This window comes from Dendrobates tinctorius, unplaced genomic scaffold, assembly GCF_039654945.1.
Source record: "Dendrobates tinctorius isolate UK_male_01 unplaced genomic scaffold, ASM3965494v1 ptg000070l, whole genome shotgun sequence".
Classification (NCBI taxonomy): Eukaryota; Metazoa; Chordata; class Amphibia; order Anura; family Dendrobatidae; genus Dendrobates; species Dendrobates tinctorius.
Window position 1 is genome coordinate 65,501,978 of NW_027361738.1, and position 16,302 is coordinate 65,518,279.

At 46.1% G+C, this 16,302-nt stretch overlaps 1 protein-coding gene across 6 annotated transcripts in view; it reads left to right on the forward strand.

Moving 5' to 3' along the window:
* Positions 1–16,302, forward strand: part of ARHGAP21 (Rho GTPase activating protein 21) — a 165,370-nt gene that overhangs the window by 57,465 nt on the left and 91,603 nt on the right. For all 6 annotated transcript variants that reach the window (XM_073581785.1, XM_073581781.1, XM_073581782.1 and 3 more), the window contains exon 2: positions 5,690–5,869. In XM_073581785.1, the coding sequence (XP_073437886.1) occupies positions 5,690–5,869 (180 nt within the window). The remainder of the gene's footprint in view (positions 1–5,689; positions 5,870–16,302) is intronic.

Genomic DNA, 16,302 nt, shown 5'->3' on the forward strand with positions numbered 1-16,302 from the left:
GATGATGCGGTTTTTTAAAAAGCTGATCTGCTTTAGCAGCTGAAAAACGTATCCTCAAAAAACGCAGGAAAAACGCTGTGTGTGAATGTAGCCTTAGATCTAGAATAAAACAGCCATTTATAGGATTATAGGACATTTCATAACTTTACCAAATTCCTATGAAAAAATATTCAGCACATTCTGCATTGAATTACTGTACCCTATTTATGATATATTTTCGGAGTCGGTCCATTTTATTCCGACTCCACCAAAATGAGCACCGACCCCACAGCCCTGATGGTTACGGTACATTGTAGGCTTGTCGGAAGTGTTGGTACTTCAGGTTTGTTTTTGAAGGTTTGCACGGTATGGGAAAGTCTGATATGTTGGCATAGAGTTCCACAGTAGGGGGGATGCGTGAGAGTAATGTTGTATGCGATTGTGGGAAGAGGAGATCAGAGGGGAGTAGAGAAGGAGATCTTGTGAGGATAGGAGGTTGCATGCAGGTAAGTACTGGGAGACGAGGTCACAGATGTATGGAGGAGACAGGTTGTGGATGGCTTTGTATACCATGGTTAGGATTTTGAACTAGTCTCTGGGTAATGGGGAGCCTGTGAAGGCATTAAGAGGGGAGAAGCTGGGGGACAGATGGATTAGTCTGGCAGAGTTTAGGATAGATTGGAGGGGTGCGAGATGGCTAGAGGGAAGGCCACAGAACAGGAGGTTGCAGTAGTCAAGGTGGGAGATGGTGAGGGCATGCACTAGTGTTTTTGCAGATTCTTAGATTAAGGGTATGCAATGATTTGTCATTGTAGGGTTAGTTTCTAAATGGGGAGTTATTTGCATCATTGCCCAATATTGTTGTTCCATTGCCTTCAGTATATTTTTATAATGGTAGAATGTTCTATGGTGGCTGAGAGCCAATGAACTTTCCTAATGTCAGAGGTACTCAATGTAGCAGCAGCGTCATTACCAACCAGGGGTGTAGGTAGTCTCCAGATACCTGGGCATTATGTCAGAAAACATAAAGATAATGAATGTGATGGTCCCTGTCTGCCCAGACTAAAATGGCAGCAAAAATGTGCCGCCAGATACCCAATAAAGAAATGATACCAGTCATGATAAAACACTTGATTTCTAGAGGATCCACTGACAATCCAAGATTGACACTCGTTTTCTCTTTATTTATTTTTTTGCCACACATCCTTACACAAATTTTCCATGGAGAATCTGTGGATATACATGCTACCCATTCCCATGGTGGATCTTTTTTTTTTTTTTTTTCTTTCTTTCTGGGACACAGCCTAAAATCCAGGGTCAGTAAGTCAAGGTTCTGATGCCTCCGTTTCCCCCCTCCCCACACACACTCCAACTCCTTAAAACCTTTATAAGTTAAAGGGGCTATCCACCTTTTGTTGACAATTTTAACTTTTTTTCCGCATAAATGTATTTGGGGCAGGGCTTTTTTTTGTCTCCCCTATGTCCTGTAATGTCTCTCCCATAGAGACATTTACTGTCCTCTTAAACCAATTTTAGCAGAATCCCAAACTGATCTGTTTTCTGGAGTTCTCAAATGGCAAATAAACATTTTTCCTGGAGAAAAAAATCTGCTTGGAATAACAATATGATCAGTCATTGACATTTACTGTGATGTTGACATTTTACTTAATCCAGATCTGATGACTGAGATTTGTGTATATAGTTTTTCTGCACCAGATGTGTTACTTGCCTGCTGAGCAGTGTGCTGGTGTGTAGGCTTTACCAGATCTGTTACTTGCCTGCTGAGCGGTGTGCTGGTGTGTGGGCTTTACCAGATCTGTTACTTGCTTGCTGAGTGGTGTGTGGGCTGTACCAGATCTGTTACTTGCTTGCTGAGTGGTGTGTGGGCTGTACCAGATCTGTTACTTGCCTGCTGAGTGGTGTCTGGGCTGTACCAGATCCGATACTTGCCTGCTGGGTGATGTGTGGGCTGTACCAGATCTGTTACTTGCCTGCTGAGCGGTGTGCTGGTGTGTGGGCTTTACCTGATGTGTTACTTGCTTGCTGAGTGGTGTGTGGGCTGTACCAGATCTGTTACTTGCCTGCTGAGCCATATGCGGGCTGTACCAGATCCGTTACTTGCCTACTGAGCAGTATGCTGGTGTGGGGAGTGTGTGATTGCCATAATAACCTGATATGGAAGAAGTGGGTCGCCCTCCCAGGGCTGTGGGGTACTCGGTACCGGGCCGGTGTCAGGGGAATGTGTCACAGCAGGGGTGACCCGGACCGTGGCTGTGGGCGCCCAAGTAATGGGGTTGTAGTTAATGGAATGGAATAGTTTGTGGCGCCACCTGTGGTGTTAGGCAAGGGAGATGTTAAGCCGACACTGCAGACAGCTCCGCTGGGACAGATGGTGTGGTGCAGCAGGGATGGTATAGCCCTCCACTGGCAGGGCTAATGTCCCAGGGCAGTGTAGAGGTGGATGGCACGGTGATGTAGCAGTGCCGTAAGGGTAGGAAGCCGACAAGACACAGCGGGGTGCAATTTCTGTACCTTTACTTGATAACTGCAGTCCAGGGTCCTGATTACAGATGGTAACGGAGCAGGCTAGCCTGGAAGCAACTCAGGGATTCTCTCACAGACGGGCTGTGCAGTCTCCTTCCTAACGCCTTGTGGTGTGAAGCACTCCAGTACTTAGTTACTCTAGAGTTCCTCCTGTCAGATGTTCCCAAGAACTTCACTTGCACGGCAGACAGCTGTAGCCTCTCTCGGGGACTCCTCTTTAGTCCTGGCTCTCTATCAAAGCTGCTGTTGTGCCTCAAGTCTTAGTATCCGTACAGCCGTGGAGACCAGGCTCCAGTTCATGCACTCTCAGCTGAGGGAGATCTCCTTTCTAGCTCAACCTCCAGCTTCTTTCCACACTTCACCTGCTGCAGACTAACTGACCACTCCTTCCTCTTGGCCCTCAGAGGGCACCCCTCCCCTCAATCCTGGTTCAGAGTTCCCCCCTGCTGGCCTGGAGTGGAACTGTGTTGCATGTATGGATTGACTGCGAGAGAGACCCATCATTGCCTCCAAGCCTGGCATTACCCTCCCCTGGAGGAAGGCAAAGCCACTGTGGTGGCCATACTCCTGGGGGCGCCACAGAAGCATTTTAATTTCCTCTTATTGGGACCCTCGTGACCGCAGACAATAGGGGCCTCTATTGTGACATGTGCTATGGTCAAGCTTAATGCAGGAAAAACTTACCAAACCTCAGCATTTCAGGGTCATGTGTATGGATGGAAATACAATGTAGCCCATGAGATCAGACTTCATTATCAGAGGATGAAATCCTTGGCCAATAATTGAAATGACATTTGCCCCTGTAATTTACTCCTCATTACTTAACAAGGTTCTCCAGTTTAGAAAAAACTATTAATGAGTTCTGGGTTAATAAATGGGTTGCTAACTTCAGGGTCCTCATCCTTTTTTAGGCTTCCATACACATTATATGAAAGATTGTGACCGGCCAACCATCTGATGGGTATGGGGAAGCATCCTGACTCTCCGGCAGATGACTGTTGGGGAGAAAGAAAGGTCAGCTATTGGAATTTTAATGCCCTTTTTCTTTTGTTCTCAGGGTAGATAAGACGCTGCCAGAGGAGTCTGTCAGCAGCTTTTTTCTCTCTCCCCATTGAAAACTCATTAGCAATCGGCTGAGGTTTGGTGGTCTTGTGCATGGTGCAGTCGGCAGACATGTCTTGACTGGTGAAACAAATTTATCATTCAGCGATCTACTGTGTATAGCCAGACTGGAGAATGGCCACTAATGGTGCCTCTCGCTCTGGAAGCCTGGTACTGTCCTGCATTATTCAATACCCATTAAAATTAATAGGTTTTCTGTGTAATGCCGAATTCCCCCTACGGTCGCATTTAGGGAGCACTTACACTGCGCAGCGCTAAATATCGGCGGTCTTCTAATAACCTGTTTACACAGGCAAACTCCGCATCAAATGTGCACTGAATGATCTGGAAACGATTATGTGCACATAGGCTGCCATTGCTCTCGGCAGCACAGGTCCTGTTTATGTAGGGTGATGTGCTGCCGAAAACGTGTTTTTTGGTTTTTTTTTTTTTGTGTGCAAACTAAAAGATCTTTTCACTTGATGAGCGAGCGTTTTGCTTTTTCATACTGCGATCGACAGCCTGTTTGCACTGCAGCTTAACTGAGAGATGATCATTCCTAGGAACACTCCTTCACGATAATGCTGCAGTGTACAGTGCTGCCGAATGTTAGCGCTAAATAAATTTGTGGGCAGCACGGTGGCACAGTGGATAGCACTGTATGATGGCTCTGTTCTTAGCACTGCAGCCTTGCAGCGCTGGAGTCCTGGGTTCGAATCCCACCAAGAACAACATCTGCAAGGAGTCTATGTTCTCCCCGTGTTTGCGTGGGTTTCCTCCGGGCACTCCGGTTTCCTCCCACATTCTAAAGACATATTGATAGTGAATTTAGATTGTGAGCCCCATCGGGGACAGTGATGATAATGTGTGCAAACTGTAAAGCGCTGCGGAATATGTTATCGTTATATAAAAATAAAGATTATTATTATATTATTATTAGATTTATCCCTATAACTGGACTTTTTACCGCAAGGGTTCCAAACTGATACGGCTGATTGTTGCTGGTCCAAGCCGGAAGACTACTTGTCAGCTCCTTAGTAAGATGAAAGAACCCAACGCGGAAAACATTTTAAATTTGTGGAAACGGAGCCGTGATCTTGTTTCAGTGGGAGATGAGAAGAGGTTTAGATGAAGAGGTTTTTGTATGTTCCATCAATGATGTTCACGCCAATAAAGAAGCTAGAAAGGTCATACACATATATCCATACCCGTATTTACCAAAGAAAAATGTTCATGTTCTGCACCTCCTCTTCCCACTCGTCAGTCCGGTATCGTACGCCCAACTTTCATGGTCCGAGTATGGACCGTGATGACCAGAAAAGCCGCGGGTCTCCTCGCCCAAATTCTGCAGGTTCCTGTATGCCTGAGACTACAGAGTTTGTGCCGGGGGTACAATGGGTGGTCCATACCGCGCCATGACTATTGGTTGTGTAAAACTGGCCCTAATTGGTGATGGATCTATGACCATGCGTGAATCCGTCCTAAAGGATGTCAGAACTGAGGACCGACTTTAATGGTGGATTTCTCCTTTCAAAAGAGCCATATTTTATTGGTAAAGTAGCAAGTCAGCGGCGGAGATTGATTTTCCTAATTTCTGGATCTCTGATGTCTTTTAAAATGATCACCACACTGAGCCCCTCCGACGTCGCCCCCAATGTCTGGCCGCTTGGGGGGGTATGTCCTCTTGGTGGCTAGCCAGTGCCAGTTAATGACTTGTTCAGCATACAGATTGTTATCTCCGGTGACAGAATTTGCAGAATGTGGGCTTGTTTTCAAGGGGGAGGGCCGCAGGGCAAAAGGTCAGAACTGAGCCGGAGTAGCAGCTGCCGTCTCCATGTAGCACTATGTCTATGGCTCCATCCCCTGCGATGGAACAAAGGCGATGTCTGCTGCAAAGGTTCAGTACGTCCCTCCGCTTTTGTCATTCGGCGTAACCGGGATACAAACCTTTTATAATGCTGCCATATTATATATTTTTGCGATGCGGTGAGAATGTTTTGTTTTTTTTTTAATATTCAGGTTTTTAATAACTTTCATCTTTTTTCCTTTTTTTTTTTTTTTTTAGGTGTCGAAAAACAAAGATGGACGAGAACATAGTGAGATGGTATCGCCGACGGAGGAGGAAGTCTTCTGCTGGCCCGGTCCAAAGAATGTGATGTTGCTGAGGGCCTCCGAGGGCTTTGGTTTTACATTAAGGCACTTCATTGTTTACCCGCCTGAGTCTGCAGTCCAGACCTCCATAAAGGTGAGTAATCGTCCGCCATCGGTCACCCCGTCTCACGTCTTCTTTGTTTCGTTCCTCGCAGACTTCCTTGGTGAGATTTGATCAGATAATCAGTAATTTTTAGCAAATTTGGGTTTTCAATATCCCGAAATTTTGCTCAGATTAAGGATTGGGACGGCATCATGGAGGGTCTTCTGCTTGCCATACTTGTCATATACCGGCTATCTGTCCAGCCTGAGAATCGGAAACTCCTCGCAGAATACAGGCGCTGTTTATGGGCCGGTCAGGATCGCTCTAAAAGGATATGGATGCCTTCTGGGGTCATCTGTTTTACCATCATTTTATAAAAGACTCTATATATAACTTTCTGCTTAGTGGGGGGGGGGGGGGGTCGTCAGGACCTGAACCCCCACCAATCTGATCAAAAGATGGCTCTGAAGTCCACGTATTCTGCATGAGCGGAGCATGGGGTCCATACACGGCTCTGTGAGTAAAGGTACAGACCCATAGACTTACTAATGAACTCATACGTTGCCCCTCACTAATTGGCGGGGGCCCAGGACCCAGACCCCACCGATCAGAAACGCTATACAGAATATATAAACTTCTTATAAAATGAGATACTTTTTTACTGCTTATATTTTTAGGGTTAAAAGTAGTGTTGAGCTTTCCGATACCGCAAGTATCGGGTATCGGCCGATATTTGCTGTATCGGAATTCTGATACCGAGTACCGATACTTTTTTCGTATCGGATACCGGAATCGGAAGTCCAAAATGCAATGAGCCACTTTTGTGGCTCTGATTGGCTGCCGAAATGACGTCATCATGATGCGCTGTCTGTGCGCATCATGATGCGCCGTCAGTTCGGGCCTTCGGGGGGTCTGTGCCGACTGTCCGGGGGTCTGTGCAGGCTCCGGGGGTCTGTGACAACTGCCCGGGGGTCTGTACCGGCCTGCCGGGGGGCTGTGCCGGCCTGCCGGTGGTCTGTGCAGGCTCCGGGGGTCTGTGCAGGCATCTTCCGATGGGACTACAAGTCCCATCGGGCGATGCCTGCTACCATGACAGTGATTGACACATTAGCCAATGATGGGACAGTAGTAGTCCCATCATCCGGCTAATGTGTTGAATGTAAAAAAAAAAAATTTACATGCTACATACATGCTACATACATACAACATGCATACTACATATATACTGCATATATACTACATGCATGCAACATGCATATATACTACATACAATACATACATATAGACATACAGTACATACTTGCTACATACATAATACATATATACTACATGCATGCAACATACATACAACATATATACTACATGCATGCAACATGCATACTACATATATACTACATGTAACATACATACTACATATATACTACATGCTACATACATGCAACATACACACTACATGCTACATACATGCAACATACTACATGCATACTACATACATGCTACATACATACTACATACATACACTACATGCATGCAACATACATACTACATATATACCACATGCATGCAACATGCATACTACATATATACTGCATATATACTACATGCATGCAACATGCATATATACTACATACAATACATACATATAGACATACAGTACATATAACATAGAGTACATACTCACCGTCACTTGTCACTTTGTTCCCCGAAGCCATTGTCGCCTGAGGAATAAATATCAAAATAAAAAACACCAATATACTTACCCTGATCCGCAGAAGTCCACGAGGGTCCCACGTCGATTTTGCGTGGAGAACAGCAGCATCAGCTGATGCTACCGTTCTCTACCAGCTCCAGGAATACAATGATGGAAGGTTGGTATCCTTCCGCGCTGTATTCCTCCACCACAGTGTAAAAAAAAAAAAAGTCCCTAGTCTCACTTTATGCCATTGCTGCGTGGGAAATTCCCATGCAGCAATGGCATAAAGTGAGACTAGGGACTTTTTTTTACAGTGGTGGAGGAATACAGTGCGGAAGGATACCTACCTTCCGTCATTGTATTCCTGGAGCTGGTAGAGAACGGTAGCATCAGCTGATGCTGCTGTTCTCCACGCAAAATAGACGTGGGACCCTCGTGGACTTCTGCGGATCGGGGTAAGTATATTGGTGTTTTTTTATTTTGATATTTATTCCTCAGGCGACAATGGCTTCGGGGATCAAAGTGACAAGTGACGGTGAGTATGTACTCTGTTATATGTACTGTATGTCTATATGTATGTATTGTATGAATGTATTGTATGTAGTGTATATATGTATGTTGCATGCATGTAGTATATATGCAGTATATATGTAGTATGCATGTTGCATGCATGTGGTATATATGTAGTATGTATGTTGCATGCATGTAGTGTATGTATGTTGCATGCATGTAGTGTATGTATGTAGCATGTATGTAGCATGTATGTAGCATGTATGTAGCATGTAGTATATATGTAGTATGTATGTTACATGTAGTATATATAGTATATATGTAGTATGCATTTAGTATATATGTTGTATGTATGTTGCATGCATGTAGTATATATGTATTATGTATGTAGTATGTATAGTATATATGTAGTATGCATGTAGTATATATGTTGTATGTTGCATGCATGTAGTATATATGTATTATGTATGTAGTATGTATGTATGTTGCATGTATGTAGCATGTATGTAGTATGTAGTATATATGTAGTATGCATGTTACATGTAGTATATATGTAGTATATATGTAGTATGCATGTTGCATGCATGTAGTATATATGTTGTATGTATGTTGCATGCATGTAGTATATGTATTATGTATGTAGTATGTATGTAGTATGTAGCATGTATGTTGCATGTATGTAGCATGCATGTAGTATGTATGTAGCAAGTATGTAGTATGTATGTTGCATGTATGTAGCATGTAGTATATATGTAGTATGTATGTTACATGTAGTATATATAGTATATATGTTGTATGTATGTTGCATGCATGTAGTATATATGTTGTATGTATGTTGCATGTATGTAGTATGTATGTAGCATGTATGTAGTATGTAGCATGTATGTTGCATGTTGTTTTTTTTTTGTTTGTTTTTTTTTACATTCAACACATTAGCCGGATGATGGGACTACTACTGTCCCATCATTGGCTAATGTGTCAATCACTGTCATGGTAGCAGGCATCGCCCGATGGGACTTGTAGTCCCATCGGACGATGCCTGCACAGACCACCGGCAGGCCGGCACAGCCCCCCGGCAGGCCGCACAGACCCCCGGGCAGTCGGCACAGACCCCCAGAGCCTGCACAGACCCCCGGGCAGTCGGCACAGACCACCGGCAGGCCGGCACAGTCCCCCGGCAGGCCGGTACAGACCCCCGGGCAGTCGGCACAGCCCCCCCGAAAGGCCCGTACAGACCCTAGAGAGGCTGTACAAGGCAAAAATAGGGTTTTTCTTATTCCTATACCGGAAGTCCCATAGACTTGAATGGGACATCGGAATCGGCGATACCCGATATTTTTTTTAGATCGGCCGATCCATTCCGATCCGATACTTTTAAGTATCGGACGGTATCGCTCAACACTAGTTAAGTCATTTTTGCACTTGGATTTTGTAAAATATTGCACCATTTTTGCCTTCTATGGTGTCTGGGTACGTGCACACGTTAAGGATTTGTAGCAGAAATTTCTATCTCTTGGCAGGAAATTCTTAAACACGTTTGTTTTTTTGTTTTCATGCCTTTCTCTTGCAGATTTTTTCCCGCAGCAGAAATTGCTAAAGAGTGAACATGCGGCAAATTTTAAATCTGCAAGAAAAAAAAAAAGCAACGTGTGCATGAGACTTGAGGAATCTCATTCACTTTGCTGGTGCAAACTTCGTCGCGAGCTTACTTGATGGATTCTCAGTTGGTTCATTCAGAGCCAGCTGACAAACTGCGGAAGAAGCCAGATATGTCAATAAATATAATATATAATCTGTGATTGTCTCTAATTTAACAATTATGGTTTCCGATTTTTTTTTTTTTTTTACTTGACCCTATGTAGACTATTGGTTAACCCCTTTGTGACCGATCCAATTTTAACCTTGAAGTTGTCCATTACTTGGGACTTTTTCCTCATATCCCTCGCTTTGCCCTTCGCAAAAATAATAAAGCTTATAGTCACCTCCTGTGTCGGAGTCGTTCCCGCGGTGTCTGCACTCGCTCTCCCCGGGGCTCCCGTGCTGTTCTTGTGACACGTGACCCCGGCGCCCAATCAGAGCTGGGATCACTGTCCCCGCCTCCTTGTGAATTGAGCAGAAAGAGGAAGTGAGATCAGTGACAGCCCGGACTTCCTCTTCATGTTCGATTTGTCCGAAGGCGGGGACAATGACGCCGGATCTGATTGCGTGCCGGGGTCATGTGTCACAACAACTGTACGGGAGCCCCAGGAAGAGCAAGTGCCGCCGCCGTGGGAACGGCGCCTGCACGGCAGGCGAGTATAGGTTTTTTATTTTATCAGGACCAAATATTTAGGTCAAGAAAGGGTTATCCTAGTAAAGCGTAAATTTTTCTGGAATTGATTGTGAATGACTTGTCGCATTTGTGGAACTCCTTTAGCTGCCAAAACAGCAGAAGTCCCCCACAAGTGACCCCATTGCAGAAATTGCACCTCAGTGACTTCATTTACGGCTGCAGTGATTATTTTGTAACATCCATGGTGGGGCTCTGAAGGAGGATGGCATTTAGATTTGGGAGTCATGATTTCACTTGATTTTGAGGGGGCAGGAGCCATGTCGCTTTTCCAGAGTCTCTTCTCTACCTGTATTGTGGGAACCCTCTGTAGTTTGTGACAAATGACGCACTTCAGTGGGGACTTGTTTTGTGCAGGATAAATTAAAGTTTTTATCTAACATTTTGGTGTACATAATATTTTTCGATCGCTTCCGGAATAAGGCTGGATGTCCTCTTTGTGTTATATGCTGAGCACTTACCTCAGGGATTCTATGTAATCTCACAAAAATGTGATTCAAATGAAACCCCCAACAGAACCACTTACTAGGGGCAAATGTAGAAGCTTTAAACTTCATTTAGCGTCTGCTCCGGTGGTAGCCATTCACAGAACTGTTATCTACACTTGTGCTCTGAAAAGACACCTAAAATGATGTGACCAAAGTGACTCCATCAGCCTCATAAGTGAGTGGTTCCATCGGGGTTTTGTCTGAATCGCGGTTTTGGGAAACTTACTCAAACACTAACGTAAATGCTCAGCGGAGAGCGCAGGATAAATGTGAGCAGAGCCTTGTTCTGATTTGTGGGAGGCAGAATGAACAAATAGCAGTACAAGAACAATCCTAATTATTTTTGTGTTGTTCACTGTGCGATATAAGTGATAAGACGACTTTATTCTTCGGATCAGTGCGATTATAGCTATAACAGATTTATATAGTTTTTTTTCTTCACGTATTCCTGATGGCTGTTTTTAAACTGTGGAACCATAATAAAGCCCCTTAACGACTGCCATTTTAATGCGTATGGGCGGTTGCTAAAGGGTTGTCCAGGATTAGAAAAATATGGCTGCTTCCCACTCGGCCACAACGCCATTCTTGACCATAGGTTTTTGTGGTGTTGCAGCTCAGCTCCTTTTATTTTAAACCATTTTGTCACCACATGATAAAAAGTGGCATTATGTGGTAGTTTGGATCTCACAATGCAATCACTGGGAACCACAATGGTATCCAGTAGGCTGCTCATGTTGCTAGTGTTTTCCATGTTGGTAATTAAATATAGAATAAGAAAATTTACAGGACCTTAAGAGGTTAAAAGAACAGGCTATGTTTTTTTTCTAATCCTGGACAATCTGTATAGGGTCAAATCCTAAATGGAAAGCCTTCCGTGTTAGATGACCCATCATGGCTGTCTTGATTGGATTACAGTTACAGCAGACAGATGTTAAAAATGGGATGGGAATAAAGCATAAAATACAAAGTTCAATAGATTTTCGTGACGAGACCCCCATTGACGCGAGTAGAAAGATTTCCTACCGCTGATATGAACAGAGCCTAAAACTGAAGTTTTCAACTATTGCCTGTTTCATGCATTTTGTATAGAACTTGTGATACGGTTATCTTTATTCATGAACAGGGCTGCTTTATTATATTTATAATGTTATGTTATATCTTACATTATACCTTGTGCTTGTCCGCATATATTACCATTAATATTCGGTGTGTACATGTCCTTATCCAGGATTACCCACCTTTTTTGTATCTGTTACCCTGTTTGTGTTTTTATGATCATGTTGAAAATCATTCACTTTTAACGTATATTAATAAACATTTTTTTTAGCCGTTATGAAGAATGTTTTTTTAACATTAGGACAGTATTGGGAGCTACCGAATATATTCCACTATGCATTGTCAGGCATGTATCACATACTGTGCACGATGTTATCCGACGTTGTGGTGCAGAAAGCGCTGTCGTCCAGTACAGTGGAATTTCGTTGTTTGCTCAGATCCTGTTATTACTGATCGCCGCTATTTTAAAGGGACACCACTATTTTGAATAATTAAAAGCTCCCCATGGGGGGAAAAATGATAAAAACTGCAATCCCTTCTGCACTTCACTCCAGCTCTTCCGTACCTGAAGCGATGGCATTATCGGACACCAATGGCCGTACAGTTGCAGGGGTGGACAGCCTTATTCTATAGATGTTACATCACTTGTAGTAGGGGCTATCACTGGTGGTAAAGCTGATAGGTGTGCAAGGGGGCTTATAGTATCTCATTGGACCCCCCCCCCCCAATCTCGCTCAACTGTTAAATTTAGTCTTAAGGGAAAATGAATTTAAAATGCTCTGTCTGTGTACATTTAAAGGGGTTTCCCAGGCTTACGAGAGTGATGCCCTAACCTTTAGGACAAGTTTGAAGTGTCAGATTGGTGGGGATTTGAATCTCATCCCCCCCCCCCACCGATCAAACTAATCCTGAACGGCACAACTCCATACACCATGTAGTGGCCGTTCCTAGGTACTGCAGCCCAGATCATTCTTTTCAATGGTAGCTGAGCTGCAGTACCGGAGAATGGCCACCATACAATGTATGGCGCTGTGCTGGTCTGGATTTTAATTAGCTGTTTTGCCAAAAAGGTGAATCCCCCAGTTAATTGGCTTGTGACCGAAAAAGGGATTTTATTTTTATTTTTTCCCAGAAACTGATTCATGCTCGTATATAGGGCATTTCTCGTATGGCTGCAGTACCAGGCATCACCTGTAAATCAGAGTGGCGCTATTTCAGGGGGAGAAGGAAAGCACAGGCTTTTTCTACTCCCAAGTCAGAAGATCTAAAACTTTGTGTCGTCTAGTAGAGATCCATGGGGTGCTTGTGTGTTTTCGCGCGACGCCGGGGGAATGCCTCCTTGGTTCTGCCTGCCAAACGTTGACTGAACTCTTGACGATAAACTTCCTGGCTTGTTTTCCCTCTGCGAGCCGTAGACGTGTGCTCCGGACCACATCCTGCGGCAGGAAAGCCTCGTATTGTACTGTAGATGGAGATTTCGCGGAGATCCGCGCTCCTTCAGTAGTGTAAGCTTCCACTCGGACATCCAGCGGATCCCACTCGGCTCTGTGTATACACCCATCTTACCAGTGATAATCTCTTCCTGTTTGGAACTTGGCCGCGCTGCCAAGGACTTTTATTTTTCCTTCGCCTTCTGCGGATTCCTTTGTCAGCTGCTGCTTTTTGGTGTCATTCCTTAAGAACTATGAAAAGCTCCTTGTTTTTACTGCTGAAGTCTCCGGTCATCTGGGAAATAAACATGAGAGCGTCTGCCGGGCACAGATCCTCCTCTGTGGCATTGTCTGCCGGGCGCAGATCCTCCTCTGTGGCATTGTCTGCCGGGCACAGATCCTCCTCTGTGGCATTGTCTGCAGGGCGCAGATCATCCTCTGTGGCATTGTCTGCCGGGAGCAGATCCTCCTCTGTGGCATTGTCTGCCGGGCACAGATCCTCCTCCGTGGCATTGCGTCTGCTGGGCACAGATCTTCCTCCGTGGCATTGCGTCTGCCGGGCACAGATCCTCCTCCGTGGCATTGCGTCTGCCGGGCACAGATCCTCCTCTGTGGCATTGCGTCTGCCGGGCACAGATCCTCCTCTGTGGCATTGCGTCTGCCGGGCACAGATCCTCCTCCGTGGCATTGCGTCTGCCGGGCACAGATCCTCCTCCGTGGCATTGCGTCTGCCGGGCACAGATCCTCCTCCGTGGCATTGCGTCTGCCGGGCACAGAGCCTCCTCCGTGGCATTGCGTCTGCCGGGCACAGAGCCTCCTCCGTGGCATTGCGTCTGCCGGGCACAGAGCCTCCTCCGTGGCATTGCGTCTGCCGGGCACAGAGCCTCCTCCGTGGCATTGCGTCTGCCGGGCACAGAGCCGCCTCCGTGGCAGTGCGTCTGCCGGGCACAGAGCCGCCTCCGTGGCAGTGCGTCTGCCGGGCACAGAGCCGCCTCCGTGGCAGTGCGTCTGCCGGGCACAGAGCCGCCTCCGTGGCAGTGCGTCTGCCGGGCACAGAGCCGCCTCCGTGGCAGTGCGTCTGCCGGGCACAGAGCCGCCTCCGTGGCAGTGCGTCTGCCGGGCACAGAGCCGCCTCCGTGGCAGTGCATCTGCCGGGCACAGAGCCGCCTCCGTGGCAGTGCGTCTGCCGGGCACAGAGCCGCCTCCGTGGCAGTGCGTCTGCCGGGCACAGAGCCGCCTCCGTGGCTGTGCGTCTGCCGGGCACAGAGCCGCCTCCGTGGCTGTGCGTCTGCCGGGCACAGAGCCGCCTCCGTGGCTGTGCGTCTGCCGGGCACAGAGCCGCCTCCGTGGCTGTGCGTCTGCCGGGCACAGAGCCGCCTCCGTGGCTGTGCGTCTGCCGGGCACAGAGCCGCCTCCGTGGCTGTGCGTCTGCCGGGCACAGAGCCGCCTCAGCGCCCTAGGAAGGGGTTTTTTTTTTTTCTCATTCCTATATATATTCCATTAGGCTATGTTCATACGCTGCATTTTTGCTGCAGTTTTTGCTTTTGTTATGCAAATTTTAAGCAGCGTTTTTTTTCACCCAGGAAACAATGGGTAAGTGCAAAAATGCAGCAAAAAACGCAGGTATCCGGTTTTGCTGTGTTTTTGGTGTAAAAACCTAAGGAAGTTGCACCAGGCTTTACCAATATGCACAAGAAACCAGAAAAACTCAGTGAAACCTGCTTTTTGTAAGTGGCTTCTTTACTGCCAAGAGAGCAGGTTTTGCCTGCTGGGAAAAGAAACACAACATGTGAACATAGCCTTAGATGATGTGCACAGACCAGCCAAAGGGGTTGTCCTCAGAAAGTGATCTATTATTTTTAAGGCTTTGATGCTAATTGATGATTTGGTGTGGTTCTTTATTTTTTTCTTCTATTTTTTTCAAAGAATTTTTCATATACAGTGTCTAAATAAAAAAAAATTTAAAAAAAAACAACAAATCTTGAGATTTTCATGCTGTGACTACTGGGCCTTATATTGGGTTTGTTCTTCCTGTTCTAAACCTGTTCTAAATGGCAATAGACCGGCCTGGACATTGTCTTGACGTATAAACTGGGCGTTCTTTGATCTGGGCAGAGGTCATTGTGAGTGAGCTGTAACGGCTTCTTGGAATCGCGGATCCTGTCATCTGTTGTATATAAAGGTGTTAGCTGTCTGTGATGATAATGAGACTGCTGAAGTCTTTTCTGTAAAGATCAGAAAGCATCATTGTAGTTTAAAGGGAACCTGTCGTGTCCTTTTCAGCATGTAAACTGTCACCAGTGTGGTGTTGTTGATGACGTGTATCAAAATTTTTTTTTTCCGCAATAAAAACTGCGCCGTCATCCTGTCCAAAAAGCACTTTATATACTGGATTTTTTGGACCATAAGATGCACTTTTTCCCCAAAAAATTTTGGGAGAAAATGGGGGGTGCGTCTTATGGTCGCAATATACTTACAAATCCTGTGGCGGCGGTCCCAATGCAACCTCCGTTCCCAGGCTGGTGTGATGGTAGCTGTGGTGTGGTGGTGTCGGGGCCCTGCGGTGTGCTCTGTGGGGTGTCTGGGCTCTGTGCGGGGTGGCAGGGCTCTGTGGTGTGGCGGCACCAGGGCTCTTTGCTGCATGGGGGCCTTCGGCATTTCGTCAAAGCCGGAAGCCCCCGCACCTCCTTTGCTGCGACGCGTTTGGCTCAGGAAAGATGGCCGCTGGGGGCACTGCATGCTCAGATTCAAATCTCGTTGCTGAGATCTGAATCTGAGCATGCGCCACCCCCGGCGGCCATCTTTCCGGAGGCCTCCGGCATCAATCTCTCCGGAGGCCTCTGCGTCGCAACGATGGAGCTGCGGGGGCTTTGATGAAATGCCTGCGGAGCCCCTCACGCAGCACAGAGAGCCGCTGCTGCCACCCCACAGAGAACAGCCACCGCATGAGCCTGGGATAGGGTTTCCCGAAGGCCACC